Consider the following 20,548-nt stretch of genomic DNA (forward strand, 5'->3'; position numbering starts at 1 on the left):
GGATGAAAAAAGAGTGCAGTTTTGTTCAGGAATCCAGTTTTGTTGCTCACAGAATGAAAATATAATTCAGTCTTCCTGTTGCCTTGTCGACAACTGTTTTTGTGTTATGGATTAGTAAATAACTTGAAGGGGAGAATATAAAGTAATCCCACCGTGAGCTCACTTAGCTTCTTATGTATGTAAGCTCTGAGCCATCATACTTGTAAGAGAATTCTGTTGAAATAACACAACATACTGAAGTCAAACTGCGAGTATTATTCTGAGTGGTCTTCAGGTCAGCAAACACAAACTGCTTGTTTTCTCCATGCTAGTTATCAGGTCTCACTTGGCAAAAAAAGGCCTCCCAAACATGCCAATTTATGGGAGCCAAATATTCCTATCTGGCCACAAATGGGATGACCAGCAAAAACCCACAGGGTGCTTTCCAGCCTAGCTGCTCAACAGCAGCAAAATGCCTCCATTCAGGCAAGTCACATTCAAAACGTAAACAGCAGGGGGAGCAGTCTCACGGGAATTAACAACTTGAAAAAACAGCAACTTCCTTACACCGGATATATGACGTCCTAGATCTATATGAAGAAGGGACGGGCCTTCTCCATTGTTGCCCCAAGGCTCTGGAACACACTTCCTGCTGAAATAAGAGCCTCCCATCTCTGACAACTATTTAAAAGGCAGTCAAGATGCATTTGTTCACTCAGGCTTTTAATTAGATATTGTTTTAATTGTGTTTTAATAGTTTTAACATATAAAATTTTAATTGTTGAAATCTTTTAATCTTTTTATTGGTTGTTTTTATTGTTTTGTTGTAAACCGCCCAGAGAACTTGTGTTTTGGGTGGTATAAAAATGTGTTAGTTAAATAAATAAATAAATAAATAAATAAATAAATAAATATATTGCCGCAATTAAAATTTGAAACAAGGCATTGGAAATGTGAACAGCACCCTGCTGTCCGTGTAGGGACTGTGGTGTGTGTGTGGAAGCCCACTTCTGAGATACGACATGACCCCATTGCAGGTTCTAATCTGGAAAGCGCCCAGGAGGACACAGTTTGCATGCCAAAGAGGGAGCAAGGCAGGTGCAAAGATGAGTGGCTGGCTTGCCCCACCCTCCCAGAGCTTTCAGACAATCAGAACTTCCCATCAGCCTTGTGCTTCAGTGGACTGGGTGGGGCAAAACCGCTGGGCCAAAACCGCTGGGCCTGTGACAAGCTCGGGCCGGCAGCAACATCCCAAAGGGCCTGCCACTGCACGAAAGTGTTTGAGGGTTTATTACTATTTATTAGATACAGCAGAACTGGTGACCGGCTATTGAAAAAATCCATCTACACTGCATACATCTCAATACATTGTAGGCCAGGCCTTCTTTCTTAATACAGGAGCATTTTTAAAATCTGCAAGACTGATTCAGGGGTGCATGCAGTAGCATTGCAGGGGCAACGTATTTGCCATAATTTTTTATCCACCTGTGTCCTCCTGAAGACTGAAGGGTTGGTTTGGGCATATCACACTGGGACCACACCACTGCGCTCATGACTGCTGGTATAAGTTGTTGGAAGAGGCCATTTTTCTCCATAGATCTGATTGTTAACCAACATCTACTCTGCAAGTGTGGTTATCGGTGTACTGACATTAACCTGGCAAACAAATGCTTCCAGTTTCCTGTTTGTTTTGTTTGCCCCCAAATAAGTTTCTTATATGCTATGCTCCCCGGCAATATGCGACTATTAAAGTTGCATTTTCTGGTTGACATTCTACCCAGTGTAACATTTCTACTACATCAGATCTGCACCTGCAGGCTTCATACCCATGGGGATATGGAAGTTTCCCTATTGCCATAGATATTTCACTGCTGCCCTGCAATACAAAGGAACATAGGAACATAGGAAGCTGCCATATACTGAGTCAGACCGTTGGTCTTTCTAGCTCAGTATCATCTTCACAGACGGGCAGAGGCTTTTCCAAGGTTGCAGGCAGGAATTTCTCTCAGCCCTATCTTGGGGAAGCCAGGGAGGGAACTTGAAACCACCTGCTTTTCCAGAGCGGCTCTATCCCCAGAGGGGAATATCTTACAGTGCTCACACTTCTAGTCTCCCTTTCATATGCAACCAGGCTGGACCCTGCTTAGCTAAGGGGACAAGTCATGCTTGCTTCCACAAGACCAGCTCTCCTCTGGTCTTACTGCATACTGCAGAAGGGAAAGTGTATGTGCCACAAAAAGGAGTCTCAATATTGGGCTGGAAACATCAGAGTGTTAGACCCAAATAATATGGAACCCGTATTACAGATGATGGAGCATCCATATGCTGATATGATTGCTGATTTTTCAGAGGCCTTTGCTGATACACCTTCCTGGCACTGCCATACATTTCAAACATAAAATTCATTTTATAAGTTCATAAAATTCATAAAAAGCATTACACCAATGTCTTAGAGAAGAGCTCGCCTACAGCATACTGACATCACAGAGCCTGTTGATTATTCAGAATGGGTCTCTCCCATTGTTCTTATGTGGAAATCAGATGGTACATGTAGAATGTGCATAGATTTAAGAGACGTGAACTCCAACATGGTAGTGGATTGTCATCCATTACCCAATACCCAATATGAATGAAATGCTGCTTACACTGAACGAGTCCTCAGGGTTTCCAGCTTTGGATGTCTTCGGCCTATCTTCAAATTTCTCTGCTCCAAAGTACACAAATACACAGCCTTCATTACCCCAGAGGGCCTTTTTCAATTCAAAAGACTGCCCTTTGGATTAGACTCTGCAGCTTTGGTATTTCAAAGTATGATGCATGCAATTTGCGGGACTACAGATGACATAACTCACTTTCAGGATGACATTTTACTTTTGGGATGACAACATTGCTACAGACAAGGTGATCCAATTCATGGCTGCAGTTTTTGCAGGAGAAGGTCTTCCTAAAGAACTGGTAAATGACAATGGGGCATGGTTTACCTCATTTGAAATAGAACAATACTTCCATAACCATGGGATAAAACACAAGACTCTTTCCTTGTACCATCCTTGAAGGAATGGCTTAGTGGAAAGAATGAACAGATTACTAAAATAAAGTTTACAACTGGTTACTACCCAACAACCCTGGAAAGAGGCAAAGAATGGAACTTTATTTTCATATCGAACGACTCCTCATTTTACTATAGGAAAAGTTTTATGCTCATCGTTTTTAAACTTCTTAGCCTCTTTGCATTGATTTTATCATATTTTTAAAATCTATTTCATAACATCCTATAATCCTTAGTTCGAGCTTTAGTTACCATTTTCCTTTATGCTTTATCTTATGCTGGCCGAAGACTGAAATAAAGATTGATTGATATCTAGGAACCTTTTATGTTTTGTTGTTGATGAATTTGTCCCAATGGGAATCTTGTAGAGAATGTGGCAGGTGGGGTCTCGAAGGAAGAGGGAGGGAAAAGAGAAGGAGAAAATGGGGTTGTTTCTGAATAAACCTTTAGTTAAATCTGCCACCTAACGTTGCAGCAAGGAAGCAACCTGTCTAGAGAGCAGGAGGCTGTTGGTTCAAATTCTTGCCGGTATGTTTCCCTCCCAGAATATGGAAAACTCCTATATCAGGCCGCACGATATAGGACAATGCTGAAAGGTATCATTTCATACTGGGCAGGAGAAGGCAATGGAAAACCACTTCTATATTCTACCAAGAAAAACACATGGCTCTGTGGTCACCAGGAGCTGACACTGATTTGATGGCACAACCTTTCCTTTTAAATCCGCATAAGATTTATTTGTGTCTATTGGAGAAGCAACTATGGAGGAAGCAGGAGGAGGCAAGAGCCAAGGATTCTGGGCAGAACAGCCCCAAAGCAAGTTGATTTTTACTAATGCAGAAAGCAACGGAGGAGCTAGAATAGCAACAGGCTAGCAGTTATTTTATTTTCTGAGTTGTGTTTCTTTTCCTTCCTGACCTGGCTCTATACTCATTATGTTTCTTTTTAAACATACATATGCATACTTGTTTTCTCCCCCTGCCGTCCACTTTTAATGAAGAGAGTAAAAATTGAGTTCAAAGTGGTACAATCTCTTCTCCTCACTCTCTTTCTCCTAACATCTCCAGTTCCATACTTCTGCTTGACACATTGCCTGATGGTTCGCAGGACACTACTTGCAGAATCATGTACCTTTACTGAGTTCCTACAACTTGAATCTTGCCAAGAAACTACCTCTCCTGATTAGCAATATAATCACTTTATCTGATTTCCTTTCCTTTCCCAGAGGATACTTCTTTTTTTAAAAAAAGTACTTGCAAGCTGAGAAAACAGCAGGTGTTTCCTCCAGGAGTAAGAATTAGCTTGGAAGCAGGTGCTCAAGAGGGCAGCAGATGCCTTGCTCTCCACTCATCTCCCCAATTAACCCGCTGATCCTTCAGTACAGTGCTCTCCATGTTATTTATTTACTTGCGCCTTGGTTAACAAAACAAAGCATTTTACATGTGGGTATACACCACCTATTAATATGGTTCCAAATTAAATTGAAGGATAGCTTAAAAATTCAGGATTTTATCTGCTGGCATATATTATATTTATCTTTCAAAAAGGAAAGGAAAGAAATATCCTGACTTTCCTATATAACAACCCTTAAAGGCTAGAACCCATAAGGCAACTTACAACACATGAAGAGACCAAAATAATAATCAACAACAGTCTAAACACAGCAGCAGCATGGTGTACGGACATAACACTGGTGTATTTACTTATGTATTTAATACATTTATATATCACCCCAAACCAAAGTCTCGGGGCAGTTCACAACCATAAAACAATACAAATAAATAAATGTTAGTCAAGCATTTCCCTGCTGTGCCACTTAAGGTGACCATACATTTATTTATTTGTATTGGTTTTATAGTTGACTTTGGACAGGCAATATGTGTCTTGTTTTTTTAAGTCCATGAGTCATTTTACAGCAAAGTATATTTTGCATGTTTATTAATCCATGGTACTGTCTTTTATGTTTAGAAAACTGAAGATTTCCCTGCTGAGTAACCATCCACCTACCTAACTACTTTTCTGTCTTTTCTTCCTTTTCATTTTTAAAGAAAAAAATTCTTAGAAAGATCTAATCATTAATGTCACTGAAGACTGTACCAGAGGTCATCGGTTCCAGATATGTTACTTTTGAACAGAAAAGAAATATTTTTAATTGGGGAAATTTAGAACTGGAAAACTCAAGGCCTGAAGTGGGTGTTCACTAGAGAGAAGGTAAAATGCATATTTGGGGACTTCTGACATTTGGGGACTTTTAATATTTAATATTTTAATATTTGGGGACTTCTAGGTACACAGCTGAGAACAAAAAGATCTGTCCAAAATTTTTGGGCTCTCATACATTAATTTTATTTATATGATTTGGGCAATTTGAACTAGGTCACACAACCACTCTTCTTCTCATCATGCTTGACGCTCATCCGGATTTTGGGGTGGATTACCACCCTCTGCTGCATAAAAGTGTGTAAAAAGCAAACCACTGCATCTCCATGATGCTCTTGTTGTCAAACTCTTACCTGCACTCTAGTGCACAATAATCCACACGTACAGCCCAACCCAGGTTAGGGCAGCCCGGCCTGGGCTAGGCTGCATGTGCGAAGCACCAGGATCCATGTGGATCTCGGTGCTGCCCACCTGCCTGACCAAGCTTTTTACCCTAATGCTGGGATTGTGATTGGGCTACTTGCAGCTTGAGCACACACAGAGATGGGCACCTAGAGCACCCATGGCATGGGGGTATCCCCAAATGCACTGCACTCATCATGCAGTGCATTGTGGGATACATGGAAGCTGGGAGAATGAGGCCTGGCCTCCACTGATCCACATGGATCATCTGGGCATGTATCAGCACATTGAAGATGCAGCAGATCATCTGCGGGGAGGGTAAGTGAAACTCTGCCTTCCGCCCACCTCCACTGCACTCCCTGCCCTGGTGGGGATTGTGTGAATAGCCTTAATATAGCCACAAGTGACCCCTCACCATTTATGATATTTATGGTAGAAATGGTAGGAAAATATGACACAAAATGAATGGGCTTCCTGTGGTGGGGTAGTTTCTATCCGAGGCCCATGGAAAGCCCTTTGAGATGGGGGGAGAACAACATGTTTCTCTTTGGAAAACACCCTGCTTCTCTTCTGTTTCCCCTGATTATAATAGTGTCCCAAAACCAGTCTGAGGCACTGCATAGTTCTGTGCTCTCAAGTTAGGGCAGATCTATTTATTTATTTATTTATTTATTTATTTATTTATTTATTTATTGTTATATTTTATTTATTTAACATATTAATATACCACCCAAAACTTATGTCTTTGGACGGTTTACAATAAAGCAATAGAAATGAAAACCAAACCAAAATGTTACAACAATAAAATAAGTTAAAATTTAACACAATGTTAAAAGCTGTTACAAACAGTCTCATTAAAAGCCTGGGAAAACAAATGTCTCTTAACTGTCTTTTAAAAACTTGTCAGAGATGAGGAGGTAAAAAAATAAAATAAAATAAAATAAAATAATAAAGGTTCGAGGCAGCAACGGGGAAGGTCTGTCCCTGAGTAGCCACCAGACGAGCTGGTGGCAACCACAGATAAACCTCTCCAGATGATCTCAATGGGAGGTGGGGCTCATAGAGAAGAACATGTTTTCTTAAATACCCAGGGTCTAAGCAGTTTAGGGCATTATAGTCAGGCTTAGTGTTTGGAACAAGTAAAGCATTTGTTAACATCTGACTCCACAGAAGCAGAAATTTTAGCCCAAAGAACTAAGCCAAATGAATCACAACAGCAGCAACCGTAACATGTGATGCAGATGAGCACCACTCCCACACGATTAAAGGATGCGCCCAGCGTGCATTGGCTCATCCACCAGTGACATCGGGGCAGGTGCGTTCTTGCAACAGACCTGATGTTCTCATGTGTGCAGGGCAATGTTCATCTAAACCTGCCCTCAGAGAATTATGGTGAGGGATAACTCCCCCCCTTGATATACAGCGGGCAATAGCTCTCTCGAGCAAAGAATTGACCTGTGCAGGCACTATGAGACACAACAAGCCAGACATACCCCCAGAGATGCAACCACATTATGAAAGGGAAGCAGTGCCATCTGTGTTTGGCTTGGATGGACAGACGCTGTTGGTATTTTGTGTACTCAGGAGGTTTGTGCCCAGGGCAGCTGACGATAAACCAAGCAAAAGATATGTGGATTATAGGTGTCTGGCCTGTAGAACAGACTTGAGCAGTCAGGCCTGAACTTAGGGCAGGGCGACTGGGGTAGTAGCCCTGGGTCCCACATTTGGAGGGGCCCTGAAGAGAAATTTCATGGCTCCTCCCAAAGAGGAGCATCAGAAAAATTTCTCAGATGGATTTTCCACATCCTACTGCAGCGGAGGGACACAGCTCCATCAGCTTAGCAGGAACCAACTGCAATTTGGCTCTTTGCCTCTCAAAACTGTTCCCGTTGAAAGACATCCCACCTGGTCATTATAAGAATTATTTAACATTATACAAGAACTGGTACCTGAATAGGTTTATTTTTCTCTTCCATAGTCATTGCCTTTTCCTTTTCTGCTGTGTCTGTTGGATTCAGGTTGTAAACCCGAGGCATGGGCCTGTATTTGTTCATTTTTTTCAATTTTTGCACACTACCCTGCCTAGAAAATTTTAGGCAATAATAACACAATACTGATGTCTCTGGCTGCAAGTGCTGGTGGCGAGGATAAGTAATGCATCACTTACTGACAACAGAAGCACGAGCTAAAAGCCAGGGCAACCTAACAGATAGAAACAAGCACATGTTTGTGTACTTTAGGTTCGACAAAGCAAAGTCACGCAGATCATACCCAATAAAAGTTTTACGAGAAAGAATCTTTACATATGCTTGACAATAAAGACAGAAATTTCCTGTTCAGACAGAAGGCTGATTAAAATAACCAGTAAATAAATTATGCAGTTTTATGATATTTTGAGGCTGATTTACGATAACCAAGCTGTACCCATGCAGACGCATTCATGGATAATTCAAAATGATCCGCTTTTTTGGTGAACATCAAAATTTTGCAGTGTGTGTTCTGGAAAACCAAATTGATGGCTGCTATCAAATTCCATATTAGGTATCACCTAGAATTAAAAACACTGGCTTATATCTCCAGCTCACCAATCAAATTATGCCTCTCACATAATAATATGCCATATGTCAAGCCAACATGACTGCATAACATAGATTAAGTGAGCCATGGCAGTCTAGAAATATGATCTAAAGCTCGTTCTAGGAGATTGCTATATTTCATTCCAATGTGTGCCTCTGAGTTGAATGAGATGGGGATTCCCCTTCCTTCAGTGCTGGGGAAGAAATAATTTCCTGCATATGAACTAAACTGTTTTGTAGCTAGGGTATAAGGATGTGCCTCTGTCATGACTCCTACCAGAGCCAGAGGAGAAGGGCGGAGTTTACTGGGGTTGAATCCTTGTCTGTGAGGAATTCACTGTAGGCTGCCATCATCCAACGAGGCTATTCACACGACTGCTCAAAAGCAGGCTAAGGGAGCCCAGCCCACTTTTGAGCAGTCATGAGAACCACCGGGAGCTGTGTGGCTCCTGGCAGGTAGCCTGCTTAATTTCTCTCCCCCCACTTAAATGAGGTTAGTGGAGCGAGCGCTCCACTAACCCCATTTTGGTGAACGTGAGCCACCATGGTGTGGCTCCACGCCGTGCCGACTCACAGGAAGACTCCCGACCAGGAGGCTCTAACAAGCCTCCCGGCCTCAGGGGTCTCCCAAGAATGCCCCATGCACTCGTGTGGGGCATCTTGGGATTCCTGGAGGCCAGATGGCCCACGATCCCCACTGTCTTTACAGAGCCAGTAGTAATGTAGGCTGCTCCCTGCTTGTGTGTGAACCTCTAAGCCAGGGTTTCTCAATGTGTGGGTCCCCAGATGTTATTGGACTTCAACTCCCATAATCCCCAGCCCCAGTGGCCTTTGGTTGGGAATTATGGGAGTTGAAGTCCAATTACATCTGGGGACCCACACGTTGAGAATCCCTGCTCTAAGCACTTCACTTTGATTGTGTGAAGCCTCACTTTACTGTGATATAAGAAAACACACTCTCCATATAAAGTTCCTGGAAGGGTAAAGTGGAAAAACGCTCCCCGGGCTGAGCAATCCTATCCCTTCAAAGGTGTGTGGCTAAGGCAGTCCCAAAATGAAGAGTGGCACACTTCACCAACAAGGAATTATTATTACATAAAAAGAAAATCAAGATTATGCAATAAGATCAATTGTCTCTTCATTAAGGAGACTGTAAAAGAGAGAGAGTTTTCATTAAACTCATATTCCTAGCAATACAGAAAAGAAAAATAAGTTCCCTTACTTGTCTAAGTGAACTGGTCCTAACTTGTTACTCACTGAGGCTATTCTCATAACCAGGAGGAACTGGGCTACTGGAGCCTAGCCCAGTTCCTGCTGGTCATGTGTTGCCACAAGAGCCATGCAGCTCCTGGCAGCAAACCATACAAAATACCCCTCGATTTAAGTGAGGTTAGTGGAGTGAGCACTCCGATAACCCCATCTAGTTGATCGTGTGCCACCGTGGCATGGCTCTGTGCCATTGCAACACACGGATAGATCCCCAACCGGGTTCTTCAACAGATGGTTGTGTGGGTAGTTCCCACTCAATCCTCGGGATTGGTCCTTCTATTTTGAATTTCCTGGAGGAGGAGGAGGAGGAGGAGGAGGAGGAGTAGGCTCCTAAAGGAAATGTGGTTGCACAACTCTCAGGGGACCTATTGGACAATTCCTGTGACGTCTGTAGAGCTTAGCATTAAAACAATTTTCCCAATGTTTGTGTCGTTTTATATATATTTAATCCAAATTATAAAAACAAACAACAACAAAAAACCCTCTGATGAGTTAGAGCACTTTCCATTTTCACTTGTGCTTCAAAAGGCAAAGCAATTGTTAAGTTTAGATGCTCGCTTTACCCTCCACATCATGAAGCAGGAAATACTTTGTGCATATTGCTGTACAGTATAAATGTATTACAGCCTCAACTTACAAATTAGGCTGCCTCAGGCATGCCTCAAAGGGATAGCAAGAGGTTGTGCATGTGTCCCCCCCGCATATTTCCCATTCCTCCTTTCATCCACGCATTCACCAGACTGGGACATTACAGTGAAGTGTCAGGCAATGGATTCATAATATATGTTGGTTCTATAGCGTGAATTAATTATTCTCAAAGCTCTCCGTTACTTAACGAAGCCTCATTCACTCATAGTGGGGGAGATTTCAGCAGGAAAATGAAGGAATTGTGCTTCTAAAGATACAAGCATGAAACTTACAGGGATTGTGCAGTTTTTGGCCCTAAGTGTTTACAGATAGGGAATGGGAATACAAAATGGCGGCCATACAAAGTTAACCCTTTGATAGCGTGGGATGGATTGTTGTTAGTATTGTGCTATTTGTGATGAAAACATGAAATTTTCAGAGATCTTGCAGGCTATGATCCTCAGTGCTTAGAAATAGAGAAGCCTAAAGTGTGTGTGTGTGTGTGTGTGTGTGTGTGTGTAAATTGCCTGAAGATTTTAGCTAGCGTGGTACTGACCCCTCTGCCCACCAATCTTTCCTGCCACATAGTATTAGACAGGAAGAGGAAACTGCCTGGAAAGCATACTGGAATGTTTACACAATCATTCTAAGTCTAAATTTAATGTGGGTTACCAACATTAATGTGATTGTGTGAACCCATGCCAAGGTTTCTTGAAATCTGAGTTTCTTTGGTATTGGTTCACACAATCTCACTAATGTTGGTAACCCACATCAAACCTAGATTTGAAGATTTTAAGATGAGCAGTATAAGCTCTCTGCAATGCCATGGTCCCAGTCTGAATTTTGTCTCCCCACTCCAATTATTACACAAACGCAAAAGCAAAAATTCATTCAACATAATGTATTCCTTGACCTTTAGTATCTCTAACTGAATGGGATCAGGGTGCAAGTTGCAAGTTGTACAGGGTCAACATTTGGGGAGAGCATAGGTCCAACCCATTCTCCCCATTTCATCCCTCCTTGATCACATGTATTGGTTCTTGGAAATCCTGGTTAAAGACACAGATTCTTCAGAGGGAGGCTGACCAAGCAGTGTGCCATCCAGACAAGAGGGACTCATGTGCATGGCTTTTGAATGCACATTTGCATTTCTGTTTGTGTTTGTCTTTTTCTCTTTCTTATTTATTTTCCATTGTCAAACCCCTGTGAACCCACATAGAGGTGTATTTCCTAAACATGAGCTTTGCACATCCTTCAGTTTCTTTATTCTAATCCAAATACTAAGGTATGAAAAGCCATCTAATTAGGGCAATCCGCAACATCCTCCTATGCTCCATTTTAAGATGCTATAAGCTACAGCTTTAGGATTATGCACATCTATAAGATTTCGATAAGCTACAGCTTTAAGATTATGCACATCATGCCCTGCTTTCCCTACACCCCCCTCATTTGTTTGTTTTGCTTAACAGCCAACCTGACGAATAATTTCAGTTAATCATAGGAACACAAGAAGCCACCTTATATCACATTAGATCACTGGTCCATCCAGAGGTGCAGCTAGGTAATTTTGGACCCTGGACCTAATGAGCTTATGCCCCCACCCTCTACAAAATAAGCATCCTCCCTGTCAGTGGTGTAGTCGCAAATTCAGATGTGCAGGAGTTCTCTGTGACAGCCCCCAAACCACACCCACAGCAGCAACTGCACCCCCATGGCCATTTAGATAGATGCAATAATTTGGGGGATTCTGTTAACATATCTACACCTTTGATGTACTGCTTTTTTAAAAAATAATTTTTAATTATTTTAATTTTTTATTACATTTATTAAATGTAATTTTATTAATCATTTTAATTTTTAATTTTTTTAATTTTTTCAATATATATGAGTGGACTTTTGACCTTTGGTGTGAACCTTTTCCCCTGCCTGCCCAATACTGAAAAACAAAATGGAGCTCAGTCAACACTTGAAAATGTTTACTCTGGCACAGTGCAACACAAGGAAAAGAATAGCAAGGTGAAAAGCTGTTCATTTTTCTTTGCACTATCACCTTTGGGGGGGGAAAAAGAACTTTAGATAATTGTCTGGATAATTTCCAATTCTGTTCTTTTTGAAAAGTTTGAACTTTAGATAATTGTCTCTTAAGTATTCTGAAACTATTCTCTGACCTTTAGTCCAGAAGAGTAGTAATCAAACATCTCTCTCTTTCTCTCTCTCTCTCTCTCTAGCTGCTTGGGCCTCACTTACTCACTCACTGACATTAAACCCCCAGACCAAACCATGACAGATAGAAACGTGCAGTTTTCACAGGTAGGTTCCAGACCTCATGGACATTACCATAAAAATAAAAAACCCTGGTCAGGGGCGGGGGGACATGGCATTGAAAATCCAATTCCCATTGGAAAAGCATGGGAAATGATGCCTTCCAACAAACTTTGGCAGTTTTCTTGGGTACTCTTAGAGACAAAAAGTCTAGACTTGCACAGAATCATGAAGGAACAAACAAGCTGTATATTTTCAGATAATGCCATTTCAATCCATGTCGGATTTCCACAAAACTCACTTCATAAATTAAAAAAAAAACTCATGAACAATTTTGCACAAGTATTGTATTTTTTCAGGGTTCTTGGCACCAACACTATTGCATCCTCAAAATTAAGTAGCTCTTCTGGTCATCAACTAGCAGTATATATAGGGAGTGTACATGTTCATTTGTGGTACAAGAGGAATCTTTGCAAACTGCAAACACTTTTACTAGTATACTAGATGGCCTGGTGCAGAGCATCTTCACCCCTAGTTCTCCCTGTCTCTCCCTGCCCCCCATCCCTTCAGCCATTCTCCCTATCCCTCCAGCCCCGGTTCGTTCTCCCCGCTCGGAGGTGGCTGGCCTGGCCAATGCTTTCTCTCGCTGGCCACTCGCCTTCCTCTCCCCTTCCCCTTGCTCATGAAATCTCATGAGAGTTGCCACACATGGGATTAGCGACAGGTACGCCTTAGAGAAATAAATAGATAGATAGATAGATAGATAGATAGATAGATAGATAGAAAGATAGATAGAAGATTATATGGTCACTATTTTTCATAGTTGAGTTTTCTAACTCCTTAGAAGCTGGAGGGACCATTATCTGGTTTCTGGGAAGAATATATAAGGGCTTGTTTGGAAAATATGTCTGAGTAGCCGCTATGTGTGACATGCATCATTTGGGATGGCTACTTTGTCCAGAAGCAGGCTGTTCACCTCATAGTTCTTGCAGTGATGGATGCCTCCTGATCTCCACTCCAGTTGCTTCTCTAGTTGTGGAAACCTCCACACCTCTTGCCCAAACTGTTCTTCTTTTGAAGGATGGAATTCTGGTTGACGATCAGCTGGACATTACTGCCAATTAACTGCTGCCCTTACCTTCATCAACCCAAATGGTCAGGGGGTTGGAGTGACTTTCCCATGGGAAAAGACTCCATAGTTTGGGCCTTCTTGGTTCAGAAAGAAGGCAGGTAAGGGGCACGTGATGAAAGTGTACAAAATTATGCACGGTGTGGATAAATTGGGTAGAGAGAAGTTCCTCTCTCATAAAATTAGAGTAAGGGGACATCTGTTGAAGCTTTGGTAAGTACTGCTTTACACAGTGAGGCTGTTCTTACAAGCAGCCTGACCCAGGCTAGGGCAGCCCAGCCTGGGTTGGGCTGCTCACGTGGAGTGTTGGGATTGATCCCTATCCCAGTGTTGCCCTTGTGGGTAGCTGGACTAACTCCAGCCTTTAGCCAGGGTGCGTTTAAGGGTGCGAGTGCAACCTTTACCCTGGGACCAGGTTTATGTGTGTGCTTGGGCTGCATGCCTAGAGTGTCCAACTCACTGTGGATTCCTCCAATGCACCACACTCATCCTGGCCTCCTGATGACACATAAACGCTGCTCAGAGCAGTGTGGAACATGTGGGTACATGATCAGTGTGTCCCACCAATGAACGGGAATCATCTAGGCTAGGGATGTGCATGGAACCAGACAGTCTGGTTCAGTTCAAATATTTACTGGATTCGAGCCACCCCGAGGTGGCTTGGTTTGGGATCGAATGAACTTGGGCCCAGTCTGGTCATCAAGCCAACTCAAGGGCTTGAGACGGTTCACACTCGAGCGAGCTGGGCTTGCAGGCTTGCCCTTGAGCTGAACTAGGGGGAGTGGCTTGGCCCGGCGGTGAGCCAAGACAGCCCCCTCCCCCACAGCTTGTGAGCTGGCTCAAGAGCCATACTTGTAAAGGGGAATCTGGCAAGGATCCCCTTTACAAGTAAAGAGCTGGCAAGGCGGGGGGAGAGAAAAAAGTTATATCTCTTTACCTTTTAAAATGTGCACTTCAAATGGTCAAATGTGAAACTATTCAACACCAATGAAAAAAAGCAGGCCTACAAGAAAGAACAAGTCAAGAACCGAGCAGAAAAATGGAAAAATAGGCCACTGCATGGTCAATATTTGCACAATATAAGTGGAAAATCAGACATCACCAAGACCTGGCAATGGCTTAAGAATGGCAACTTGAAGAAAGAAACAGACGGTTTAATACTGGCTGCGCAAGAACAGGCACTAAGAAAAAAAATGCAATAAGAGCAAAAGTAGAAAAATCAACAACAAACAGCAAGTGCCGCCTTTGTAAAGAAGCAGATGAAACAGTGGACCACCTGATCAGCTGTTGTAAGAAGATCGCACAGACTGACTACAAACAAAGGCATGACAAAGTAGCAGGGATGATACACTGGAACATCTGCAAAAAATACAAGCTACCTGTAGCCAAGAATTGGTGGGACCATAAAATTGAAAAAGTGGTAGAAAATGAAGATGTAAAAATATTATGGGACTTCCGACTACAAACACACAAACTTCTGCCACACAATACACCAGATATAACTGTAGTTAAGAAGAAAGAAAAACAAGTTAAAATAATCGACATAGCAATACCAGGGGATAGCAGAATAGAAGAAAAAGAAATAGAAAAAATCACCAAATACAAAGTTCTACAAACTGAAATTGAAAGGCTGTGGCAGAAAAAGACCATAATAATCCCAGTGGTCATTGGCGCCCTGGGTGCAGTTCCAAAAGACCTTGAAAAGCACCTTAACACCATAGGGGCCACAGAAATCACCATCAGCCAATTACAAAAAGCAGCTTTACTGGGAACAGCCTATATTCTGCGATGATATCTATAACAACAGCAACAACATTGACAATAAAATTCAGCCATCCCAGGTCCTTGGGAAGGACTCGATGTCTGGATAAAACAAACCAGTCAATAACACCTGTCTGACTGTGTAAACAAGAAATAATAATAATACCACCAGTTGCAGGGGACTAACAGCAGGGGAGAAAGTATGCCCTCAACTCCTGCCTGTGGCTTCCAGCAGCATCTGGTGGGCCACTGAGCAAAACAGGATGCTGGACTAGATGGGACATGGGCCTGATCCAGCAGGGCTGTTCTTAGGTTCTTATAAGGCCTGGGGTCCTGTGGAGACTATTTAGCTGGCTCCAGGGGTGGCCCAAAGTGTTGTGGTGCCTGCGGCGAGGTGAAAAATGCTGTCTTGCCTCATGGCCCTGGTGGGGGTCAGCCCCCTTTCAAAATTAACCTTTGCAAACTTTGAAAGTGCATGAGGGCTGGGAGGAGAAAAGGTTGCTAGCAGCCTCCTCTCCTCTCCTCAACCAATCAATCAACTTTATTACTGTCAGATACTAGCATAGGTAATAATACTGAAGAGATAATGGAGCCATATTGATAGTTGCTACATATATGCATACAACTATAAATGAGTATAGAAATGTCTAAAAAGGAGGAAATAGGCTATAAAATATACTAAAGGGTAAAAGAGAAATAGGTAAAAAATAAAAGGAGACAGCTAACCAAGAAGTAATAGAACTGATAACTAATATAAGCAATATGTAAAATTTGGTCTATAGAAAAATACAACTCTAATAGGACAAGTAGTAAAATGTTATAGGTTAACTATCTTTGAGTTAAATGCATCTAAGAAAATAGAAGTACATAAAAAGACATATTAGGATACACTATAAGGTATAATAGCCAGTAGTTAAAATCACAGATTATGGGCTAGCAGTCATAGTCCAATGGATCTTGCATGCTGTCGGACAGAACCTAGTAACATTGTATGTGAAGGCTGGCTTTTCGTCCGAGAGGAGCACCTTAGTGTAGGCTTGTCTGGGGCAGCCGAGGTAGTTGAGAAGCAGAAGAAATATAAGCTTCTCCTGGCTATCTTTATAAAATGGGCAGGAAAAGAGAATGTGTTCAGTGGTTTCCACCTCGCCAGAGGCACTGGGGCAAAGCCTTTCCATTAATGGGATCTTCCTATATTTGCCTTTCAGCACAGTGGATGGAAGGGCATGGCAGCGGTAGAGGGCCTCTTCTCTCCTCATGTTGTGGGTAACTAATAATTGCTTTCATTAATATTTAATCATTCATTTTAATGTAATCAGTAATGTGCTGAACATTGACCTTGGCTCCCACACAACAAGTCAGTGGTTCCCAACCAAGGTTCCTCCAGATGTTGCTGAAATACAACTTCCAGCACCCCCAGCCATAATAAATGGGAATGCTGGTTATGAACCATTGTACCAAGTCATGATTGGTTCAGGCCCACCGGGGAATTTGAGTTGGACACCTCTGATATATATAAACCAGCATCATTGAAAAATTGCCTAGGATGCCTAAAAGAGGACAAACAGCTTACCAGATGTCCCCCTCCTTGCAGGCTTGATTCATCAGGTTGGCCTGTCCAGTCCAAAGAAACCTTGATGGATTACCTCTGGCTTTTGGCGGAAGAGAGAGGGGATCTGTCTGGCTGGATCCCTGCATCCTGGATACAGGAGAGGAGTGAGTGAAGTTTTAGCTGGTCAGAACAGACAGTATGGTGAAAGTGTGTGTGTGTGTGTGTGTGTGTGAATGGGATTGATAGTTTGGGCTAGAACTGGGTATTTTGAGAAAGATTGATTAGCTCCTCTGGTCCTGAGGAGAGATTTAGGCTTAGAAAGGAATATTTTTTTTCTGCTTACAGATGTTGTATAAACTGTTTTGAAACTCTTGAGAATGAAGAGATATATAGCAATATAAGAAAGGGAGGTCCACCACCTTCTGCAGGGTTCTAGCTAGATATATCCTTTGTGAAGAGGAATTGAAGAGGGGTATAATCAGTGGTCCCTCTAATTTTGTTCATATCTCTGTGGAATGAGTTTTGTTCTAGGTGGCAATATCAAGGTAGTGTGTGCGCATGTGCATTCAGAGTGGGCCCTTCCTGATTCAACCTGAGCAGGATCTAAAATGAACTGAACGGACATCCAAAAACTTGTGAACATGTGCACATGCACATTCCTTAGAGGGAACAGTGGGTAGGATCATATGATACCAGGAAGAAGAAAAACAAGATGACAATTGAATATTCTATTTTTGATTATTTCACAGAATTTCTTTAGAATCAAGGATGCAGGAGAGTCACATAAAAGAGTCACATGGTCAGTGCACCCAGACAGTCCTCAGGGATCGTCAGCAGGGAGGTGGGCTTTTGCAGCCTCCCCCGCAACCCACCAGCTAGCCCTCTCAAGTGATCATGAGAAAGGGCTCATTGCCTGTAACATAATAAGTATGGCTCTCAACATGTTGGTTTCAACAACAAGTTGTCTAACAAATATTCTGCATTTTATTTTTCTTAGTACTTAAGTAAGAAGTCTTCAAAAACAATAATAAAGGATACCGTAACATTAAATAATATTTCTTCTCCATGGGATTCAATCTAAGCTACATAGGCTATAATCCCCCACACACTTAGAGCCTGTTCTCACGACCACAGATACCTGGGTAGGAGGGGGTTAACCCAGGAATCTGTAGTCATCTATGGCACGGGGGTCCTCCCAACCCAGCATTTCTGAATCTGGGTAGCCCAGATCCATTACCCAGGTTAAAAGTGAGGTAAGACAAAAATGGAGCTGTCTTACCCTTTTGTTTTGGTAGTCTGTATTTTAAGTTGTTCTTGAGAGCCGGAGGCCATGTTTATTAAAGAGTCTTGTGACTAGTGGGGCCAGGCAGAGTGGAGCTGCTGCAGTATTGAGGGCTGCCTCTCTACTGCTTATGCAATGCGCTGTGGGATACTGGAGGATCCACCTTGGTTTTTTCCTCTCCCAGAGCATGTGGCAGCCCAATTGTGTGGAGAGGTTGAGTAAGTAAATTCAACTGGGGAGGCATGGTATATGGACATGCCTCCTTTCCAACCCACTTCCATATAGTTGTGTAAAAGAGCCCTGAGCATTTTTACAAAGGAAAGAAACACATTTCTCTCCGATAAAGTGTTATGGATTTCCACATTAACCAAGGATCTTCAACACCTAAAGCACTGCTTTATCACCATGAAATGAAGCGGGGAGGGAATACCATACACAGTAAAATATGCAGTAAAAAAGCAACTCCCAGGTAGCTTCACATTTCCATGAGGTCTCTTGACTCCTAGCACAGAAGCTTCATCCAATGGTGGTGATCCTTACAAGAATGTGATTTCTGTAAGGATCACAGCCACTGGCGCTGGGGGTGGGGGGGAGGAGGTGTGCTGATACTTGTCTTCTCCTGTTGCATGAATGGCATTAACAAGCAAAAGGGTGGCATTGGGCACCCTCAGTTACATAACAGAAAAAAAGAAAAGCCTGAACTGTTTGTAAACCTCTGGATTTCTATCTCTCTTCCATTCCTGGAACAGGCATCTCTGGGTACCTTTTGTTTGAGGAATCTGTGGTTGACTGTGTACTTAACAATAATTACATGAAGTTCTATCAATAGGGTGGAAAAGAATATTTATTCAGTGATATGCATTCTTGTGGTAGCAAGCATGAAATGTCCCCTTGGCTAAGCGAGGTCCACCCTGTTTGCATTTGAATGGGAGACTATGAGGCTATTCACACAACCTCCCAAAAATGGGTTAAGGGAGCCCAGCAGCAAACCTCCCAAAGTACCCCTCCCCTTAAATGAGGTTAGCAGAGCGAGTATGTATACATACATACATACTAAACAATATAAAGGGTGGAGTCCTTAGCTCCTTTCCATAGACTGAAGGCTTAATATTTAACCCTGTAAGTCCAGTTCATACCTTACTACATGGAGCAAGGCTACTCAACTTTGGAAGCACTAGGGGTCCACATGATACCACAGCACGTCAATGGCATCCACAAAAGTGTAGAATCCCAGCAGCTCATGCCCCACCACACACACCCCAAATTAATTTTTCTATCTCAGAAGCACAATGGCCATGGCTAGCTCTCTGAGACTCCCAGTCAGCCTGGCCCCAGTCCCAAAGCGCTGGCAGCATCAGCTTGACGTGTTCAGGAAATTGAGAGGCTGGTGGAGGAGGAGGGGTGGAGGAGGGAGAGAGGAGGAGGGGGAGGGGAGGAGGGGAGAGGAGGAGGGGGAGGGGGAGAGGAGAGGTGGAGGAGGGGAGGAGAGATGGGGAGAGGAGGGGGAGAAGAGAAGTGTTGGAGGAGGGGGAGAGGAGGGGGAGAGGAGAGAGAGGAGGGGGAGAGGAGGAGGAGGAGGAGAGGAGGGGAGGAGGGGATAACTGCAGTGCACACCACCAGCAGGCCAGCAACCCAGGTACAAATATGGGCAGCAAGGTAGACCATGTGGTTTCTGACAGAGCAATGCATGCTGCTGGACTCCACTGAGGGCAGGGAGGGGGGGGAGGAGGGGGGCAATCCACTCACCAGTGGATTCATGGGAGAAAGGGGAGGAGGACAGTGATAACACATCCAGGCAGCTGCAGGCCCACCTCAAGAGCAGGTGAGTTGCCCATGATTGTGTGCTTCTAGGGACCATCTGGAGGTCCCCAGAACCTCCAGCTGCCAGGTGTGCTGCCTGATAGTGTGCATGCACAGCTAAACAGCCTGCTGCAGCTGCTAGGGGCTAACCTGGGAGCGTGGCTGGCTAAGAAACTATTGAAGGGGGCGGTGGACGTCATCTTCTTCTGACGGTGCACACAGCAGTGAAGTGTCAGCCTTGCCCCCAGAAATCCTACAGTGCACTGTGCAAGTGCATTGTGGAGATCCCCCTGGTGACTGTCATGCCCTCGAGCTCCGACAGCGAGGAGGAAGGGGAAGCTGTCAACTTTCCAGCCGATTCAGGAGTGTCTGAGGGGCACAGCCCGGCTGTCAGCGTTCATGAAACAGCTGTGGTAGATCCAACTAATGATTTAGAGCAGGCACGGCAACCTGAGTCAGCGGAAGGCGTGGGGGACCAATGCGAAGAAGAGCTAAGCAATGAAACACCACTGACTCCACAACAGTGCAGGCTCACGAGACGTAGAATGCAATTAGAGGCTGTTAGGAGGAGCAAACGCCTCTTGCTGAGGGCTGACAAGCCTTGAATTCCTACCAGCTGGGAGCTCTCGGCTTGCTCTATAAATCACATCTCCAGCCTCCTACTCATTGCTGAGAATCAACGTTCGTCAACATTCTTGTCGAC

General features: G+C 43.3%; 1 protein-coding gene across 14 annotated transcripts in view; it reads right to left on the bottom strand.

Moving 5' to 3' along the window:
• Positions 1-20,548, bottom strand: part of LOC128334349 (cadherin-8) — a 374,299-nt gene that overhangs the window by 12,872 nt on the left and 340,879 nt on the right. For 2 of the 14 annotated variants that reach the window (XM_053271076.1, XM_053271070.1), the window contains one exon: positions 16,785-16,910. The exons of 11 other annotated variants lie outside the window; for them this stretch is intronic. Coding sequence is in view for 1 of the 3 variants with exons in the window: in XM_053271070.1 (XP_053127045.1) it covers positions 16,816-16,910 (95 nt within the window). In the remaining 2 variants the exon portion in view is untranslated. Of the gene's footprint in view, positions 1-2,831; positions 2,894-16,784; positions 16,911-20,548 lie in introns of those variants that run through there. One more of the 14 variants, XM_053271079.1, reaches the window with a different exon arrangement.

This window comes from Hemicordylus capensis, chromosome 9, assembly GCF_027244095.1.
Source record: "Hemicordylus capensis ecotype Gifberg chromosome 9, rHemCap1.1.pri, whole genome shotgun sequence".
NCBI lineage: Eukaryota > Metazoa > Chordata > Lepidosauria > Squamata > Cordylidae > Hemicordylus > Hemicordylus capensis.